The sequence below is a fragment of the Meriones unguiculatus genome, chromosome 4, assembly GCF_030254825.1.
Source record: "Meriones unguiculatus strain TT.TT164.6M chromosome 4, Bangor_MerUng_6.1, whole genome shotgun sequence".
Lineage (NCBI taxonomy): Eukaryota > Metazoa > Chordata > Mammalia > Rodentia > Muridae > Meriones > Meriones unguiculatus.
In genome coordinates, this window is record NC_083352.1 from 122163207 (window position 1) to 122180790 (window position 17584).

Below are 17584 nucleotides of genomic sequence, written 5' to 3' on the forward strand. Positions count from 1 at the left end.
AGGGTCAGGTGTGTTGGGAACTGGGATTACATTCTACATTTGGGCCATGTCTGTGAACTGAGGTCTGATTTTTTTTAAGATAGGGTCTTTTTTAATTTTTTCAATTTTTTTTAATTTTTATTAATTACAGTTTATTCACTTTATATCCTACCTGTAGCTCCTTCCCTCCTCCCCTCCCAACCTCACCCTCCCTGCCTCTTCTCCACCTATGCCCCTTCACCAGTCCACTAATAGGAGAGGTCTTCTTTTCCTTCCTTCTGATCCTAATCTATCAGGTCTCATCAGGAGTGGCTGCATTGTCTTCCTCTGTGGCCTGGTAAGGCTGCTCCCCACTCAGGGGGAGGTGATCAAAGAGCAGGCCAATCAGTTCATGTCAGAGACAGTCCCTATTCCCTTTACTAGGGATGCACTTGGATACTGAGCTGCCATGGGCTACATCTGAGCCGGGGTTCCAGATTATTTCCATGAATAGTCCTTGGTTGGAGTATCAGTCTCAGAAAAGACCCCTGTGCCCAGATTTTTGGTTCTGTTGCTCTCCTTGTGGAGCTCCTGTCCTCTCCAGGTCTTACTATTTCCCAATTCTTTCATAAGATTCCCTGCACTCTGCCCAAAGTTTGGCTATAAGTCTTGGTATCTTCTTTGAAACCCTGCAGGGTAGAGTCTTTCAGAGGCCCTCTGTGGTAGGCTCCTGTCCTGTTCCCTGTTTTCTCCCTTTTCTGATGTCCATCCTCTTTGCTTTTCTGAATGAGGATTGAATATAGGGTCTTTCTACAAAGCCATGGCTGGCCTAGAGCTCACTATATAGACCAGGCTGGCCTTAACTTACAGAGATCCACCTGCCTCTGCCTCCCAGGTGCTGGAATTAAAGCTGTGCACAACCATGTCCAGCCTTGAAGTCTATTTTTTTTAAACTTATCTTTATTTTATACTCATTGGTGTTTTACCTGCATGTCTTTCTGTGTGAGGTTGTCAGATCCTTTAGAACTGGAGTTACAGACAGGTGTGAGCTGCCATGTGGGTGTTGGGAATTGAACCCAAGTCCTCTGGAAGAGCAGTCAGTGCCCTTAACCACTAAGCCATCTCTCCAGCCCTGAAATCTGCTTTTTTATTCATGTCTCAGGTTAAAAAAATCCAGAGTTAAAAGTTTTTAATTCAGTAGTAAAAGTATTCTTCCAACAGATTTTTCTACCTGGTATAGGTTGAGCAATCCCTAATCCAATAATTGAGAATCTAAAATGCTATAACTCTGACACTGAGCACTGACAGAGAATAGCTAAGTACTCCAAAGGGCCAGCTGCACTGCAATGCATAGTGGACGAGCTAGCCAAAATGCTGCCTCCTGTGCTTACACGCTTAAAGTGAGCGTCTTCTACAGTCTTCCGTTCTGGCTCCCCTCCCTGTTGCAAATCTGATGCAGGCTTCCCCTCCTGATGGTCAGATACTCTCTCCCTAGCTATGCGCCCATCTCTATCACGTTGTTCTTTCCTTTTAACTCTTCCTGTTAAGTGCATGTCCCTGCACTTAACAGAACAGAAGAGTCACTGTGTTCACTGACCTTCGGAGACCAGCTGCTTGATAAACAATCCCCAAAATATGCATTAGATGGGGATGTTTCTCAGTCATAATGCACATGTCTAGCCAGCTCTGTGCTCTGAGACTGGCCCTTGGCATCCTCAACACAAGGAAATCACAGGTTGGACTAAAGTGGGTGGTGACCAATGGCAATATTCACAGGTAGATTTGACAAAGTTTGCTGGTGGATTTTGAGGCAGTGGGATGGTGAAGATGAGTTCTAGACTTCAGGCATATTTCATTTAACCATAAAAACAAACTGTAAAGTAGGTAGTATGCCTGCTGGGCTATATAGCTCCGTGGTAGAATACTAGCCCCTACACTAGCATCCACAAGGTCCTGGGTTCAATCCTTAGTAGACAGCTTTGTAAGAGAAAAAAAGGATAAGAAAGGAGAGAGGGGAGAAAGTGGGGGAGAAGATGGGAGTTTTTGTCAAATAAGGAGGGCATTGAAGCTTGAGATTAAAGAAACTTGCCCAAGTTTTTCTAGCTACTAAGTGTCAGAACTTGGCTCTGTGCCCATCTTGTGTTCATTCCACTATGCGGTGCTGCCACAGAAGGAAGGCACTGTCAGTTGTCCATCTGCCTTGTTCAGTGTGAAGAGCATCATTGGTACTAAAGTTGGAGCAGGAGCCTACATCCTCAGCCGATTTGCAGTAAGTACAGGAAGGGTTAGTCTCAAGTCTCAAGTCCCCCAGACAGTGTGTGGATCCCAGCTGAGGGCTGTGCTAAATGGCTAGTGTTGCTCTGGGCTTCTGTTGTTGGTTCTGTAAGTTCTAGCTGCTCTAGGCATATGTGTGTGAAGGCTTGCTTTATGTGTAAAAGACCTGAAAATCCACAAATGAGGACGGGACATTATAAAAAGACCCAGAAGTGGCTTTTGGGGAGATTGTTAAAGCCATAAAAAGTGAGTTTGAGAAGAACTTGAAATGACACCTTAATGTAACAAAACAGTGAGACTGCAGCTTCCTACCAAACCCTGGGGAGGACTCCTGTTGTGAAATTTCTCCTGGGTGACAGACAGCAAAGTGTTTTCTGGGATGGCATTGCCTGTTGTTCAGATGGCTTCAAGAAAGCACTTTCAGGAGCCCATGTTGTAGCAAAGCAGCCCACATAAGCCCGAGTAGGCCTTATCATGCCAAGTGGTTTAGCACACTTGCCCAAAAGCAAGTCCCCTATAAGCTAAGCAACTGCAGCATGGTCCCCTCTGCTGCAGCAACAAACATCTTGTCTTCCCCAAGCCCCACCCAAGGGAAGATGACTCAGTCTCATTTTGAGAGACTGGTTTCCAGGTGCCGGGTCAGGGTTCAAGAGCTATTGTCTGCAGATGCTCCACAGCACCTCTCTGCAGTCTTCCTTTCAACATGAAGCACTGAGGCCTAGACAGACCTGTGGCCACTGCTTTAGAAGAAGGGGGGAGTGGGAGTCTCACACCGCTGCCTTTCTCTCTCTCAGCTCAATCATCCAGAGCTGGTGGAAGGTCTTGTGCTCATTAATATTGACCCGTGTGCTAAAGGCTGGATTGACTGGGCAGCTTCCAAAGTAAGTACTAAATGGTGGTGTCCATCTGTTGTTTCCTGGTCCTCCTCCTTCCTTGTCCTCCTTCTCATCCCCTTACTCCCCTTCTTTTTCCTCTTCCTCCTCCACCAGCTGATGGTATTAGAGATTAAAGCCATGGTATTATGCATATTGGGGTATCATCTTAGTATTGAACTTACATTCCCAGCTCTCTCTTTACTGTTAACCTTGAGACAAGATCTCACTAATTGGGCAAGCTGGCCCAATCTTGTGACACTTCAGCCCCCTCCCTAAGAAGCTTGGGTTTCAGGCCTATTTAGCTAAACTAGATCTCTATTGTTACTTCATGAAAAATAGCTTGGTTTTTTTTTCTTTTTGGTAAAGATTTATTTATTTTTATTTGTGTGTGGGTATTTTGCCTGCATGTATGTCTGTGCACCATGTATGTGCAGTTCCCACAGACCCAAAACCATGTGTTGGGTCCCCTGGCAAGCATGAGCTGACATGTGGGTTGCTGGGAACTGAACCTAAGTCCTCTGAAGAACAGCCTCATAATCACTGAGCCATCTTTCCAGCCCCCAGCATTTCGTGACTATACTGTCACCATGCATCTCTTCTTTAAAAAATGTTCTGCATGTAAATTTTTTGCAGGATTCATGTAGGACTTGGATTTGTGTACCTGGGACCAAATTACCCAAGAGAACAACAGGAGGCAAGATTTATTTTAAGTCAAGGTCCAGCTGTTTAAGTTGGTGTGGCAAAGAGGGGTTGGCAGAATGGAGCAATTGGCATCTGGGCACACAAGAACAGGCAGTACTGCAAGTAAGCAGCACAAGACAGTCTCTAGGTATGCTCCCCTCCCCCACCCCCTTCACCCCCACCACTGTGGCCTAGTTTCTCTCTCTACGTTGTTTTGCCTTCTAATAATACACCAGGGCATTATGACTATAGGAAACTAATCCAGACTCCAGGTCAGAGCCCTCAGGATCCAACTGTCTGGGAAAGTCCATCAGAGACACACCAGAAGATGTGTCTTGGTGATTACTTAAGCATCTCTCTTTTTACTGTTTGTAATTTCATGTGTTTATTCTTATTTGAAGGGTGTTTTTCTGTTTGTTTGTTTGTTTGTTTGTTTGTTTGGTCTTGGTCATTTTAGACAGGATCTTATTCTGTAGCGCAGGCTAGCACCAAGCTTGTAGCATTCTGCTGCCTCAGCCTTCATACCCAGTTGCTTGTTGCTTTGCTCTGTCTTGAGAGAGGGCATTCTAGTATCCCCAGGCTGTATGCTGCACTCCCTATTGCAGCTGAGGATGCCCGTCAGGCCCTGATTCTCCTGCCTCCAGCTCCCAAATTCTGGCATTACAGGTGTACACTACCATGCCCTCGCCCTAACAAAACTGGCGTGTGTGTGTGTGTAGGTCAGAGGACAACTTTGGGGAGTCCATTTTGCCTTCCACCTGGCTAAAGCAGTCTCTCTTGTTTCTGCTGCTGTGCAGCTTGCTGCAGGCCATCTGGCTCCTTACAGGGGTTCAGTGGATCCCGGGGATTAACTCAGGTCAGCAGGCTTAAGCAGCTGAACACTCTGACCTGCTGAGCCAGCTCCAGGCACAAATGCTAGGCAAACAATTACATTTTGCAGTTGTGTGTTATGTGTGGGTGTAAGAGCGGGTACCGTGTGCCATGATGCACCTGTAGAGGACAAAACAACTTGCACAGTTGGTTCTCTCTTCTACAGTGTGGGTTCCAGGGCTTGAACTCAGGTCCTTGCTTGAGCCATCTCTCATTTCTCTGTCCTCAGTATTTGTGCTGGTTGTTCTGTTTTGAAATAGGGCCTCATTGCATGGCCCTGGCTCGCCTGCAGCTGTGATGCAAAGTAGTTTGGTTTGGCCTTGAAGTTGCAGCAATTCTCCTACCTCTGCCTCCAGGGTGCTAGGATGACAGGCACCAGCACCTTGCTTGGCTTCCTAGGCATTCCTTAGTACAGCTGGCAAACAGAACTAACTCTTGCAATTTGTGCCCTTCCTCAGGATAGCCGGAGCTAAGCAGAGAAACCCTGACTCAAAAAATAAAATAAAAAAACTTGCACTTCAGATATCTTCTGTCTGTAGATTGCAGTTTTCCTTTATTTTTTTAAGATTTATGTATTTATTATATATACAATATGTGTTTGCCTGTATACCTGCATGCCAGAGGAAGGCATCAGATTTCATTTTAGATGGTTGTGAGCCACCATGTGGTTGCTGTGAATTGAACTCATGACTTCTAGAAGAGCAGCCTCTCTTAACCTCTGAGCAGTCTCTCCAGCCCTTGCAGCTTTCCTTTCTTGAAGAATAAAATGAATAACTGAATGAATCACTATTTTTAATAAGATTGTTGATAATTTGCTATCTGAAAGGTGAAAAAATTTAATTAACCTTTAAGATATGCCAAAGGAGAGGAAACTGAAAGAGCATGCTACCGACTTTATTAATATAAGCAATTCCTGAGCTTAATTCATTTTTAAAAAGACAAGGAGGTCCAAAAAGATGGCTCAGTAGGTAGAGGCTCTTGTCTCCAAGGCTGATGACCTGAGTTCAATCCCCAGACCCACATGGTAGAGAAAGAGAACCAGCTCTCACAAGTTGCCCTCTGAGCTCTGTGGCACATGCTCACATACCACACACAATAAAAATACATGATCCTAACGGTGGGTGCGGTTAAGAGGGCTTGCAGCTCTTGCGGAGGTTTGCCTGATTCAAGGAGCCCACATGGGAAGGCTCAGAACCACTCGGAACTCTTCTGGTCTCTGAGGCCATCTGCACTCGTGCACATACCCACACAACACATAGATAGATAGACACATAATTTTAAAATAACAATAAAAAATTTATCTTTCGGGGCTAGAAAGAGGGCTCGGTGGTTAAAGCACTTTTCTTGCTTTTATAGAGGACCCAGGTTCAGCCCAGGTACCCGGTGGCAGCCCTCACCTGCCAGGGGATCTGATACCTTTCTTCTGACCTCTATGGCCATCAGGCATGCACACGTGGTGCATGTATACAGACACAAGCAGAACACTCCTCAACAGCAAATGATAAATCTGACACATTTAAACTGAATCTTTTTTAAAATAGAGAGATAAGGGAAATGCATTGTATTATATAACATCCCATTTGCATGGATCTCCTATGCTGAAAATGATTCCTTGCTTTTGGGTTGGGAAGAAGCAGTTTTGAGATACCCTCTTGCTAAAGTATAGTATAGTTTTAATCTACCCTGTGTCCATGTGAACAGGGAGGCCCGCAGTTGGTGTTGGGAGCCTCTGTCACTGTTCCACCTTATCCATTGAGGCAAACCCAGGGCTTATTGATATGGCCGGTGCTACTAATCGGCTTGCTCTGGAGGGTCTCCGTCCCTGCCTTCTGAGGCTGGGATGACAGGTGAGCTGTAACGCCCTCAGCATTTGTGTGGGTCTCCGTGGATCTGAACTACTGCCGCATTTATGCTTTCTTAGCAAGCACTGTGAGTGCTGTGCCATCTCCACAGCCCTGACAATAATTCTCCTTTCATTGTCTACTTATTTATCTAGTGTGTGTATGCACATGTGCCATATCAAGCCTGTAGCTATCAGAAAAACACCCTAGATGTGGTTATGCTACCCACCATGCTGGGCCTGGGATCCTCAGCCTGGGCAGCAAGTGCATTTACTGCTGAGGTACCTCAGCAGCCTCAAGGATTTTATACCTAGAAAATTTGATACCTATCTAGTGTTTATTGAACACCAGACACTGTTCTTACATTACACATGCATACATATGTATGTGTGTATGTGTATATATATACAAACTTACTGTTCTCAGGATAACTCAGAAGTGGCATGTGTTAATCATAGAGATTTACCATTTGTCAAAGACAGAATGTCCAAGACGGAACACAGTCACCAAAGCATTGGTTGTCAGTGAAACGGATGGGGGAAAAATCTAAACTACCAATAATAGGGTGACAAAATGTTTATACAAGGGCAAAATATATGATAAAAATATGTTACTTGCCAGGCATGGTAGACACACCTCTAGTCGCAGCACTCAGGAGGCAGAGGCCAGAGGATCTCTGAGAGTGTAAGACCAGCCTGGTTTACAGAGTGAGTTCCCAGGACAGCCAGGGCTATACAGAGAAACCCTGTCTAGGAAAAAAAAAGTTACTTGAGGAACAGATGGTGATGTAACCATGTAATCTCAGCCCTTGTAAGGAAAAGGAATTGAGAGTAGCTGGCCAGCCTTGGCTCTATAATTAGAGCATAATCCAAATTAAAAATAATTGTCATCTGGCTATTAAAGGAGATGAGAAATTAAGTCAAAATGGATATATGATATGATCTCAATTTTGTTAAATACATATGCATACATAAGAAGAGAGAGGTAATTTGTTAAGTGGTGATTATATCTTTCTCTGTTAATTAATTACAAATGATAGTTTTTTCATGTTTTCTCCTTTCCTAGCTTTCTATAATAAGCACAAATACTTATAAATTATTTATAAATGTTCTACCTACCAGCAGACCAGGTTCTGTTCTCCACCATATTTATTACCATTTTGGGGAATATTGCCTTCCCTAGATTTAAATGGAATGTTCTAACAATGCTGTTGCCAGCTGCTGTGGAATTCTCCCACAGGCTGACTTATGCGAAATGTCTGCCTAGAATGTGGATATACTCACTCCTGTACTAATGGCACTGATGGCATTCATAGAAAGCTTTGGGTCTCTGAGCGTTACGAATAGTGTCTTGGACAGCCTTCTGAACACCTGCAGTGAGCTGGGTGTTGGTCATCCCCTTTCATTGGTGGCCCATGGCTCACTGATAGCCCAGGGGAGATTTCAGGCCACCTTTCTTCCTTAACCTTTCACCCGTGTCCAGGTCTCTCCCTCACCTCCTCTTCTGCATCCCCATCATCATCTCAGTAGCTCACCTCAATCCAGGCCCTCAGGAGGAGTTCGGTCCAGAAAGATGACAGGGGAAATGGCAAGATCATTTGAGGTGGAATTTTTTCTGAAAATAGACTGTCTCCAGATTTACACAGATTGCTGCATTTATTAGCCTGTGTAATGCATCCTTTTGAGATAGGAGGAATTGAGAGAAAAGTGTTAAAAATGTGAGAACATTCTGTAAATATAGCTACTCCTCCCACTCCCTGAAATAAATATGGCTAAAACTGGAGGGATTATTATTTTTTTTTACATTTCTTTGAAATGAAACTGATTTGTGTTATTTGTTTCTGAAGGACAATCTGTGTAATGCTCACCTTCCTTTAGTGGGCAGTCTGTGAAATGCTCACATATGCTCACTCTCTCAACACAGTTTTTATCTTTTAGCTCTCAGGCTTGATGACCAACATTGTGGACATAATTTTGGCTCATCACTTTGGGCAGGTAAGCAAGCACCTGTGCAGTCTGAAGAGCTGGGTTTATTGCCTTGCACACAAAGCCTCATCGTGCTTTAGGAAAGAAAGAGGGACCTTGCAATGTATTGCATCCCGGCAGATAACATGTCTCATGCAGTCAGAAGGGCATGTGGCCCTGCAAGGGCCAGGCCTGCAGGAGAGGCTTCTCTCAGCCTCACCGATCTTGGCACTTGGAGAGTGACAGAAAGCAGCATCTCCCCCACCTGTCCCCTGTGAGCAGAATGCCATCTGTGAGTGTTTGACAACACTGGTGCCTCTCCAGACATCTTTCGAGCCACGGGGAGGTTCAGGAAAGGCTTACAGAAATAGAAATTTCAGGAGGAGAAAGCAAAGAACACTGAAATGTTATTGGGGAAAAGAGCTCAGAGATGATCGTATTCAACTTCCTGGAACTGACAGACTCTGAAATCTGCAGCAGGACTGACTGTTGTCCTGTGGATAATTAGGAGTGATGGAGACCCTGAGCAGTGAGGGCCAGAGCTGTGTGCTGACTGGAGTGTGGAGGAGCAGTTCCAGGGCAGGGCAAAGGCTGGTCAGCTATCTGCATCCTTAATTCTAAATATGCTTAAGGAAAAATGAAGGTTGGGATAGATCAAGCTGCTACCACCTACTGATTATGTATGTGCTAATTTGAAAGCTGCTTTAGGCAGCTAGAGTGATGGCTTAGCACTTAAGACCACTGGCTGCTCTTTCTAAAGTGCCAGCCCCATTCGTCTGTAACCTCCAGTCTGAAGGGGTCTGACACCCTCTTCTGGCCTCTGTGGGCACTGTGAGCATGTAGTGCACAGACAGAGATGCAGGCAAAAACATTTCCACACAAAATAAAAACTTTTGAAATGTTTGTTTTTAGGTGCATTGATGTTTTGCCTGTGTGTATGTCTCTGTGAGGCCGCCAGATTCCTGGCACCTGGAGTTGCAGACCATTGTGAGCTGCCATGGGGGTGCTGGGAATTGAACCCCAGGCCTCTGGAAGTGCAGCCAGTGCTCTTAACCACTGAGCCATCTTTCCAGCCCCCAAAATAAGAAAATTTTTTATAAAATTAAAAGAAAAACGGAGCATGAAAGCATACACCTTTAATCCCAGCACTAGAGGCAGAGGCAGAGAGATCTCTGTGAGTTAGGATACAGAGCCTGGTCTACAAACTGAGTTTCAGGACAGCCAAGGCTGCATTTAGACCCTATCTCAAAAGAACAAAACAAAATCTATTGTTTCAAATATCCGCACTTAGTTGTTTTTCTCAAGTTTAGGGCCTAGTTATACAATAGGGAAACTGAAGAACATATTTAATTGTTATCCCTATTTTAAATGGAGTTGATTGTTTTTAATTTTAGCTTTAGTTCTTTGAGAATTTCATACATGAGTACACATATATTCACATCATTTCCACACCTCGTTCTGCCTGGAGTTGACATTTGAATGCAGGGTCAACTCCAAAGCCTTTCTTTCTTTGTGTGATGCGCATGTGTTCGTGTGTACATGTGGATGTGCATGCCTTATGTATTCTCAAAGGAAAGCGTGTGAGTGTGCTTTGTATGTATGTGGATCCCTGTGTACATGTGTGCACCTGTGTATGTAAGTCAGAGGTCAACATTAGGGTCTTCCTTCTGTCTTTCTAAATAAGCCTACTTCCTACTTCCCACTGGTTGATTTTCAGCCATAGGGCATTATCTACTTGTCACCTGGCTCCTGGCCAAAATACTTAGTTCTAGATATGAACACTTCTTTGCCCACATCAAGAGAAAACACATTATGTGTACAGGGCATACAGATTCTCATATAGAGAAATTAGCTTGTTTTTAGTTTTAACCAAAACTAGGGAGAGAGAAATCCTCAGCTTGTGTCCAACTTGCCACAGAGGCATTAGGACCTAAGGAAAAGATGAAACAAAAACAGAAAAAGTGCAAATGTGGGTTTACTTGTGTGCTTATCATTGGAACTGGGGGTTAACCTTCTGCATCGGTTTGGGTGTTTTCATTTCCAGCATTACAGGAAATCCTAATTCCTAGCACCCATTAAAATCTCCCTTTTCTTTCTTTCTTATGTTTTGTTTTTCAAGACAGGGTTTCTCTGTGTAGCCTTGGCTGTCCCAAACTCACTTTGTAAACCAGGCTAGCCTTGAACTCACAGGGATCTGCCTGCTTCTGCCTCCCTGAGTGGTAGGGTTAAAGGTAAGCACCACTGAAACTGGCTGAAATTTCCCTTTTCTTATTCATGCTTCATTCTTGATGGATTTAGGATGCTGTGCCATTGGGTTGGTCATCAGTTACTAGATTGGTGCATCTATTGTATCAGTGCACCTGAAGCAGGTAAGGTGTTTTTAAAAATAAAAATAGAAGGGGAAGAAGCTGAGTGTGGTGACCCACACTTGTAATCCCAGCACTCAGGGAGGCAGAGGCAGGTGGATCTCTGTGAGTTTGAGGCCAGCCTGTTCTATACAAAGCGAGGCCAGGACAGCCAGGGCTACACAGAGAAACCCTGTCTCTGGGAAAGAAAAAAAAAGAAAGAAAGAAAAGAAAAGAGGGAGAGAGAGAAAACCAGAGACACACACAGAAAAAGAGAAACAGAGACTGAGATAGAGAGATGGACACAGAAAGAAACAGAGAGCTGCATGCCTATACCTAAGACTGAAAATCTGTCAGAATATGGGCCTGAAGCTTGGAGGGACTGCTTCACCTAGTGGACAGACAGGTAACATGCAAAAGGCACCCGATCTTTCCTCTCCACTGCTTTCATCAGGGCATTTAGATCAGTTACCCCTTGTCTCTAAACAGAGATTTTTATTTTTTTATTTTTTATATCATCAGTGACGCTCTTGTGCTTTGTCCTATCAGAGCCTGGAGGAGTGTGTCCAGAGTCAGTCACATCTCACTTAGGAAGGGAAGACATTGCAGAGAAAACCACCTTGAGCGCGAGAGAGAAACAGAGACAGAGACACAGAGACAGAGCTGGCTCAGCTCTTAAGAGCACTTGCTGCTCCTGCAGAGGACCCCGGCTTACTCCTAACACCCATGTGGAAACTCACAACTTTGCCCCCAGTTCCAGGGGATCCAGTGTACTCTCCTGGCCTCTGTGTGAACCTCCATACACACAAAAACAAATAAAACAAAAAGCACTTTTTTAAAAGCACTTTTTGGCTAAATTTAAGTGGCAAACAATTTTTTTTAATGGTCTCAGTTAAGTTTATCTGGACTTGGCCTGGGCAGCAGTGGCAGCAGCGGCAGCTAGCACACACTTTAATCCCAGCACTTGGCTGGCAGAGGCAGGTGAATCTCTGAGTTAGAGGTCTACAGGGTGAGTTCCAGGACAGCCAGGACTACACAGAGAAACCCTGTCTTGAAAAGTGCTCCTTGCCCCTCCCCAAAAGAGTTTATCTAGATTTAGATAATTGATTTTAAAAATGATTTATAGCCAGGCTGGTGGTACAAGCCTGTAATCCCAGCACTTGAAGGGTGGAGGCAAGAGTACCAGGAGTTCAAGGCCGGCCTCAGCTACAAAGTTCCATGTCAGCCCAGGTTGACCTAATCTTATATACAAAAAGCATAGATAGTGCTCATTTTCACTGACAAGAAAAACAACTGAGCTGTCATGGTGGTTCAGTGGTTAAAGGTGACTTTGGTTCCAGGGATCTACACAGTGAAAGAAAGAACAAACTCCGGAAAGCTTTCCTCTGACAACACTGTGGGCTGCTTACTCACGAGTGTGTACATGCTTACTTACCCACACACCAAAAACAGTGACACCCTCCTGTTGTTATTCTCTACCAATAAAACAAAAAAATGATCATGGACAGGCAGGATAGCTCAGCAGGTAAAGGTGCTTCCCATTCAAGCCCTGAAGAGCAGAGTTCAATTCCTGGAACCTCTATAAACATGGAAGGAAAGAACTCCACCAATTGCCCTCTGACTTCCACACTCATACATGTGCCTACCTAAACACACCAAAACCAAACACAATTAAAATAAAAACGGTAACTGTGGGCTGGGGCTACAGCTCGGTAGTAGACTCCTGATCTGGTTTGCATGGAGCCAGGGGTTTGCGCCTCAGCACTGTATTAGCTGGGTATAGCAATGCTTGTCTGTAGGTGCAGCTCTCAGGAGGTGGAGGCAAAAGCATGAAGGAGTTCAAGGTCAGCCTGGGCTACATATTGAATTGGAAGTCAGCCTGGGCTAGGTGAAACCCCGCCTCAGATAACAACAAAAAGTGATTGTATTAGCAGGGGTATAGGACAATATAAAAAATGTGATTGCTTTCCACATCCTGATAAGGAGTAGTCTCTCCCAGGCCTAAGGGGAAGTGAAAAAGTATAAGTTAGCAGCATGTATGTAAGAGTACAGGTTGTGGTTTTTTGTTTGTTTTTATTTTTTTTAAGATCCATGTGTGTTGGCAGAAGGAAGGGAATTACTGCAATTCATTTTTGCCTTTAAATATTTGCACTAGTGACTAGGTCCTTGTTTGCCCTTCATATAACAATAATGCCAAAAACTGGCTCTGGTGTCATGGAGACAGGAGAATGGGGACCTAAGCCGTATATTAGGACCATGACAGGCAAGGCTTTACTGGGACTTGGCTGCAGAAGGTTGACCTTGGCTTGAGCATAAGGGAGATAGTAGTGATCACAGTGGGAGCCAGGCTGCTACTCACTGAACAAAGGCAGCAGTAAGCCCCCAGGCTTCTGGGGTGAGCTAAATGTTGGCAGTTTTCTGCTTGTGATGGGCACCACTTCAAAAGATGCCTTTTTTACTATGAACATCCTATTCTTAATGTTTTCAGCCAATGACTTACCTGAGGAGCTGCTGACACTCTCCTGCTGTAGATATGATTGTCTTGCACAAACATCCTGGCTGTGTAGTTAACTTGGGCCTTATATAGGGTTGAAGTTCTTGAGCTGTGATAGATGCTGAAGGAGCTCATGTATGGGGCAGAAAGAAGTACACAGTCCCCAAGGTAACACGTCTGGAAAACATTTCCCAGATGGCACCTATTTACATGAGGGAACCCAATTCTCATATCAGAACAGCAAAGGAGACAGACATAGCTCCAGGCTGCTTGTCCTATTTTCATTGCCCATCAGATAGCTACAGGCTCAATGAAGGGTCATTGTTTTCAGCAAAAGCAACTTTCAAACTTCTGCTGTTGCCTAGGCAACTGTTATCATAACGCACACACCAGAGGTATCCCCCACAGCAAAGTGAGTGGGAGCGATGATGCATTGCAAAGCTGTGTGACTTCCAAAATCAGTGATGTCCGAGTCAGCTGAGGGTCAGTGAGCTAGGGGTGGGCAATTTACTTTTCCTTTAGTGATAGCTGCTTCTTGTCTTTGACATTGTGTACCTTCTCAGACCCCACTAATTTGTAGCTCTATCCAGTACAGGGCTTCTAGCTCTGCAAACACCTTGGCCTGTGTTAAAATCTGGTGTTCAATGACAAAGCTGTTGGAAGCATTAATGGGTCATAGGTGAAAAATTCAGAGATATCTGTCTTTTGCTGCTTACAGCAATCTCTACCTTTCTCAAGGTATCATTTATTCCTTTTTCACCTCAAAATCTGCGGCTCAAGTTCCTCTCAAGGGCTATTTATTTTACTCTAATTACTCTTATTTGTAGCGCTGTCTATCATATTATTCATTTCTTGTTTATTTGTTCCTGTGTGTGTGTCTGTGTCTGTCTGGTGTTGCTTAGGAGCTGTCATTGTTGAGTCAGAGTCTCTCACTGGCACCTGTCCCTGGCTAGTTGGGTGAGGCTGGTTGGACCCAGGGATCCCCCTATCTCTGCCTCTCAAGTCTGGGATGGTAGGGCTGCATTGTCATAGGTCCTCATGTTTGCACAGCAGGTACTCACTGACTGAGCCACCTCTTCAGCTCCACTACCCACCTTTCTCATTATAATGTCTTTACGTTGAGGTTGGTGCCCCAGCCATGTTTCCTGGGAGTAACTGTTTCAGTGCCTTTTGTTTTAGGAAGCTGTCCTCAGTTTCTGTCTTCTTGGATCCACTCACCCCTGGGCTATAGAATGAAAACATGATTATTCCTTAACTCTGTTTCTCTACAAGGGTTTGTGGTGATCATTACATGTTGTTCTGAAATTATTATCTTCCTAACTATTGCTGATAAACCTTTTCCCTCCAGTGTAAAAAAAAAAAAATCCATTTAATATTTCCAGTAAGCTTAAAATTTCTTAATGGTCGGCCTGGTGTGTGTGTGTGTGTGTGTGTGCATGCGCTGTTCTCTGTAGCTTAGAACATGTCCTCTGCTTATTTTTATTTCAGGATGAGCTGAAAACCAACTTGGATCTGATTCAAAGTTACAGATTACGAATTGCCCAAGGTATCAACCAAGGAAACCTAGAACTTTTCCTGTGTTCTTATGATAGGTACAGTGTTTCCTATTCCTGCAGGCTGGTTCAAAAAACATGATGGATGTCTGTTAGATAAATGGGGCAGGGAGCTTGCTTTCCCTGTGCTGTGCAAGAGATCATATGTGCTACTTGATGTGCATATAGAAAAACAAAGGAGGAAGACTTGAGCTTTGACTTAACTGCTCTGTGCTGGAAGTCTCCTAAGGCAGAAGTAGTCTGTGGGTGCTGAATACAAAAGAAAAGCTTCTGTGTTCCAGAAGTTACACACACCTTCCTCCATCCTTGAGTGAGGAAGGCATGAAGATTCCTATCCCGGGAATGGCTTCTCCAGGGGTGAAAAAATTGGCTCCTCTTCCCTTTATGGGAGGATGGAAAAGCTGAGGAAGTGGGTCAGTGTAACTTTTGCCAGAGTTATACAACCAGTAGGGAGCCAGCCAGGCTTGAACCTGCCCTCTAGGATGTCCCTATTTTTAGTTGAAATTCTATCAGTAGAATGCTTGTCTTGAATGCACAGATCCTATGTTTGATCCCAACACTGAAAATAAAATCCTATGCTTAGACTGTTACAAAGAAAGTCCTTCCACTCTTCAGTCCCAAACAATAAAAGTATGGCATTCCCTCCTCCTATGGGCTCATTCCTGCAGACCACTTAGAAAACTCAACTCAGACTAAAGGATTTCAGCACTGCTGCTTGAGTCTTAAAATTCTCCCCCTTTCTAGCATCCCACAAAATCCCTATAGCATGCAGGCTGCCATGGAATTGCAGCTCAGAGGACAGCTTAGGGCCCTTCCATCCCTGGGTGTGAAGAAAAGACAGTGTTCCTGGACCTCCATATTCTCGATTACATATCCAGGAGACACATGAAGGGCCATGATTTTCCTGCAGATAATGCTGGTTCTGCTTTGCTTGTACAGACGCAGAGACTTGGAGATTGAAAGACCTATACTGGGCCAAAATGATAACAGATTGAAAACATTAAAGTAAGTGCCTCAGTCTCCCCACTGAGTTGCTGACTATCTGCCTGTCATGGCTGATCCAGTGTTCAGGAATGTTTGCCCTTCCTTGATGGCTGACACCGCCTCTTCCACCTGTTCCTAGGTGTTCCACTTTACTGGTGGTGGGAGACAGTTCACCTGCTGTGGAGGCTGTGGTAAGTCCGTCCTGGTATGAGGAGGCTGGGATTGCAGTGTAGTCGAGTGTGCTGAGACATGGGAACATGGCCACACTAGGTCATGTTGTGTCTGAAGGCATTTACCAGGTTTTACTGTTTTGAAAATCAGTTCCTCAGCAGTCTGCAGGTCTCATGGGACTGCTCAGTGTGGCTTTGTGTGCCACTGTTCCCTTTGTGGTAGTTAGTACAATAAAACACTAGGTATTTAGTGTCAGAGTTCTGACACTCAGCCAGCTTTCCATTTTGGGAAAGAGACTGCAAAGCTAGCAGGCTGGAAGGTGGTCAAGGGTCCATAGCCTCTCTCTGCTTCCTTCTGAAGTGCATCACACATGGAAAAAAAAAATGATAGGTGCACTGTAGACAATGAGGAAAATGTTACAAAGCAGAAGGATGGGCAGTTACATTCCCATTACCCAAAGACAAAGTTTAACATAGCCCTGATACTCAATAGACAAGATTTGGAGGCTGGGATGTCACTGGGGAAGGTGGAGCCCAGGCACTAGTTTTATGTCCTACAATACAAAGCATACTAAATGGCAACTTGTAGTCTCAGTCATGAGTTTGTGTCTAGAATATTTTTTTCTTTCTTTTTTCCTTTTGAGACAGGGTTATTCTGTGTAGCCCTTGCTGTCTTAGAACTCATTCTGGAGACCAGGCTGAACTCAGACTCAGAGATCTGCCTGCCTCTGCCTCCTGAGTGCTGGGATCAAAGGCGTGCTCTACCACTGCCTGTCTTTGGAATATTCTGGTCTCCTGTTTCTTGTAGAATAAAACCACTCCTTGGTCCTTGCCCTGTCAGAACTGTAACATAGAGATGTTTTGGCACAGTAGTCCTTTTTTCTAACAGTGGTGATAATGTACTGTAAAAGATGGAAATTTTCAGTATGTACTGAATGTGACATGAAATTGTGAGTCAAATTGTGGAAACAAAGATTACAAGATTTGACTGTTCTTATTTTGTTAATTATTTATCTTAAGGAAGACTGCCAAGTTTGAGACTGGAACATCACTGGGATAACCTCAGAAAGAAACATGTGGCTCTTCAGAGTCTTGGCACATGTGTTAAGAACTGAAATATCTGTGTACCGCCCCTCAAACAATAATTTCTCAGCTGTGAAAGGAAAAGTTCAGCTTCCTGCTGGAGAGCCAGAGACCTTGAGGCAGAAGAGTCAGTGGTTGGGGAGTGGCCTCCCCTCCAGACAGGAGGGGTTGAGCGGGGAGGTGGAGACAGTGCTCAGGCCCAGCCAACAGGCCAGTTGCGCTGGGAAGACATGGTGGAGATCCCAGCAGGACACGGCCATGGTCCTGTTCGACTCTCAGAGAAGAGGTACCTTGTCTTATGGCCAGTGGGGAGAGCCCCTTTAGATTTAGCACACTATACATTAAAGAGTAACAGACTCTGAACATACATGAACTTGCCAGATATCTATTTATACACATTTACTTACTCTGTGTATGTATGTATGTATGTGCATGTGTGCACATGTGGAGGTCAGAGAACAACATGCAAGAATTGGTTTTCGGTTTCCATTT

At 44.5% G+C, this 17584-nt stretch overlaps 1 protein-coding gene across 1 annotated transcript in view; it reads left to right on the top strand.

Annotated features, from left to right (window-relative positions):
• Nucleotides 1–17584, top strand: part of LOC110556940 (protein NDRG3-like) — a 28549-nt gene that overhangs the window by 5033 nt on the left and 5932 nt on the right. Inside the window, 6 exon segments of the mRNA XM_060383241.1 lie at nt 2129–2227; nt 3027–3113; nt 8437–8493; nt 14791–14894; nt 15795–15860; nt 15979–16030. Of these exon segments, the coding sequence (XP_060239224.1) occupies nt 2129–2227; nt 3027–3113; nt 8437–8493; nt 14791–14894; nt 15795–15860; nt 15979–16030 (465 nt within the window).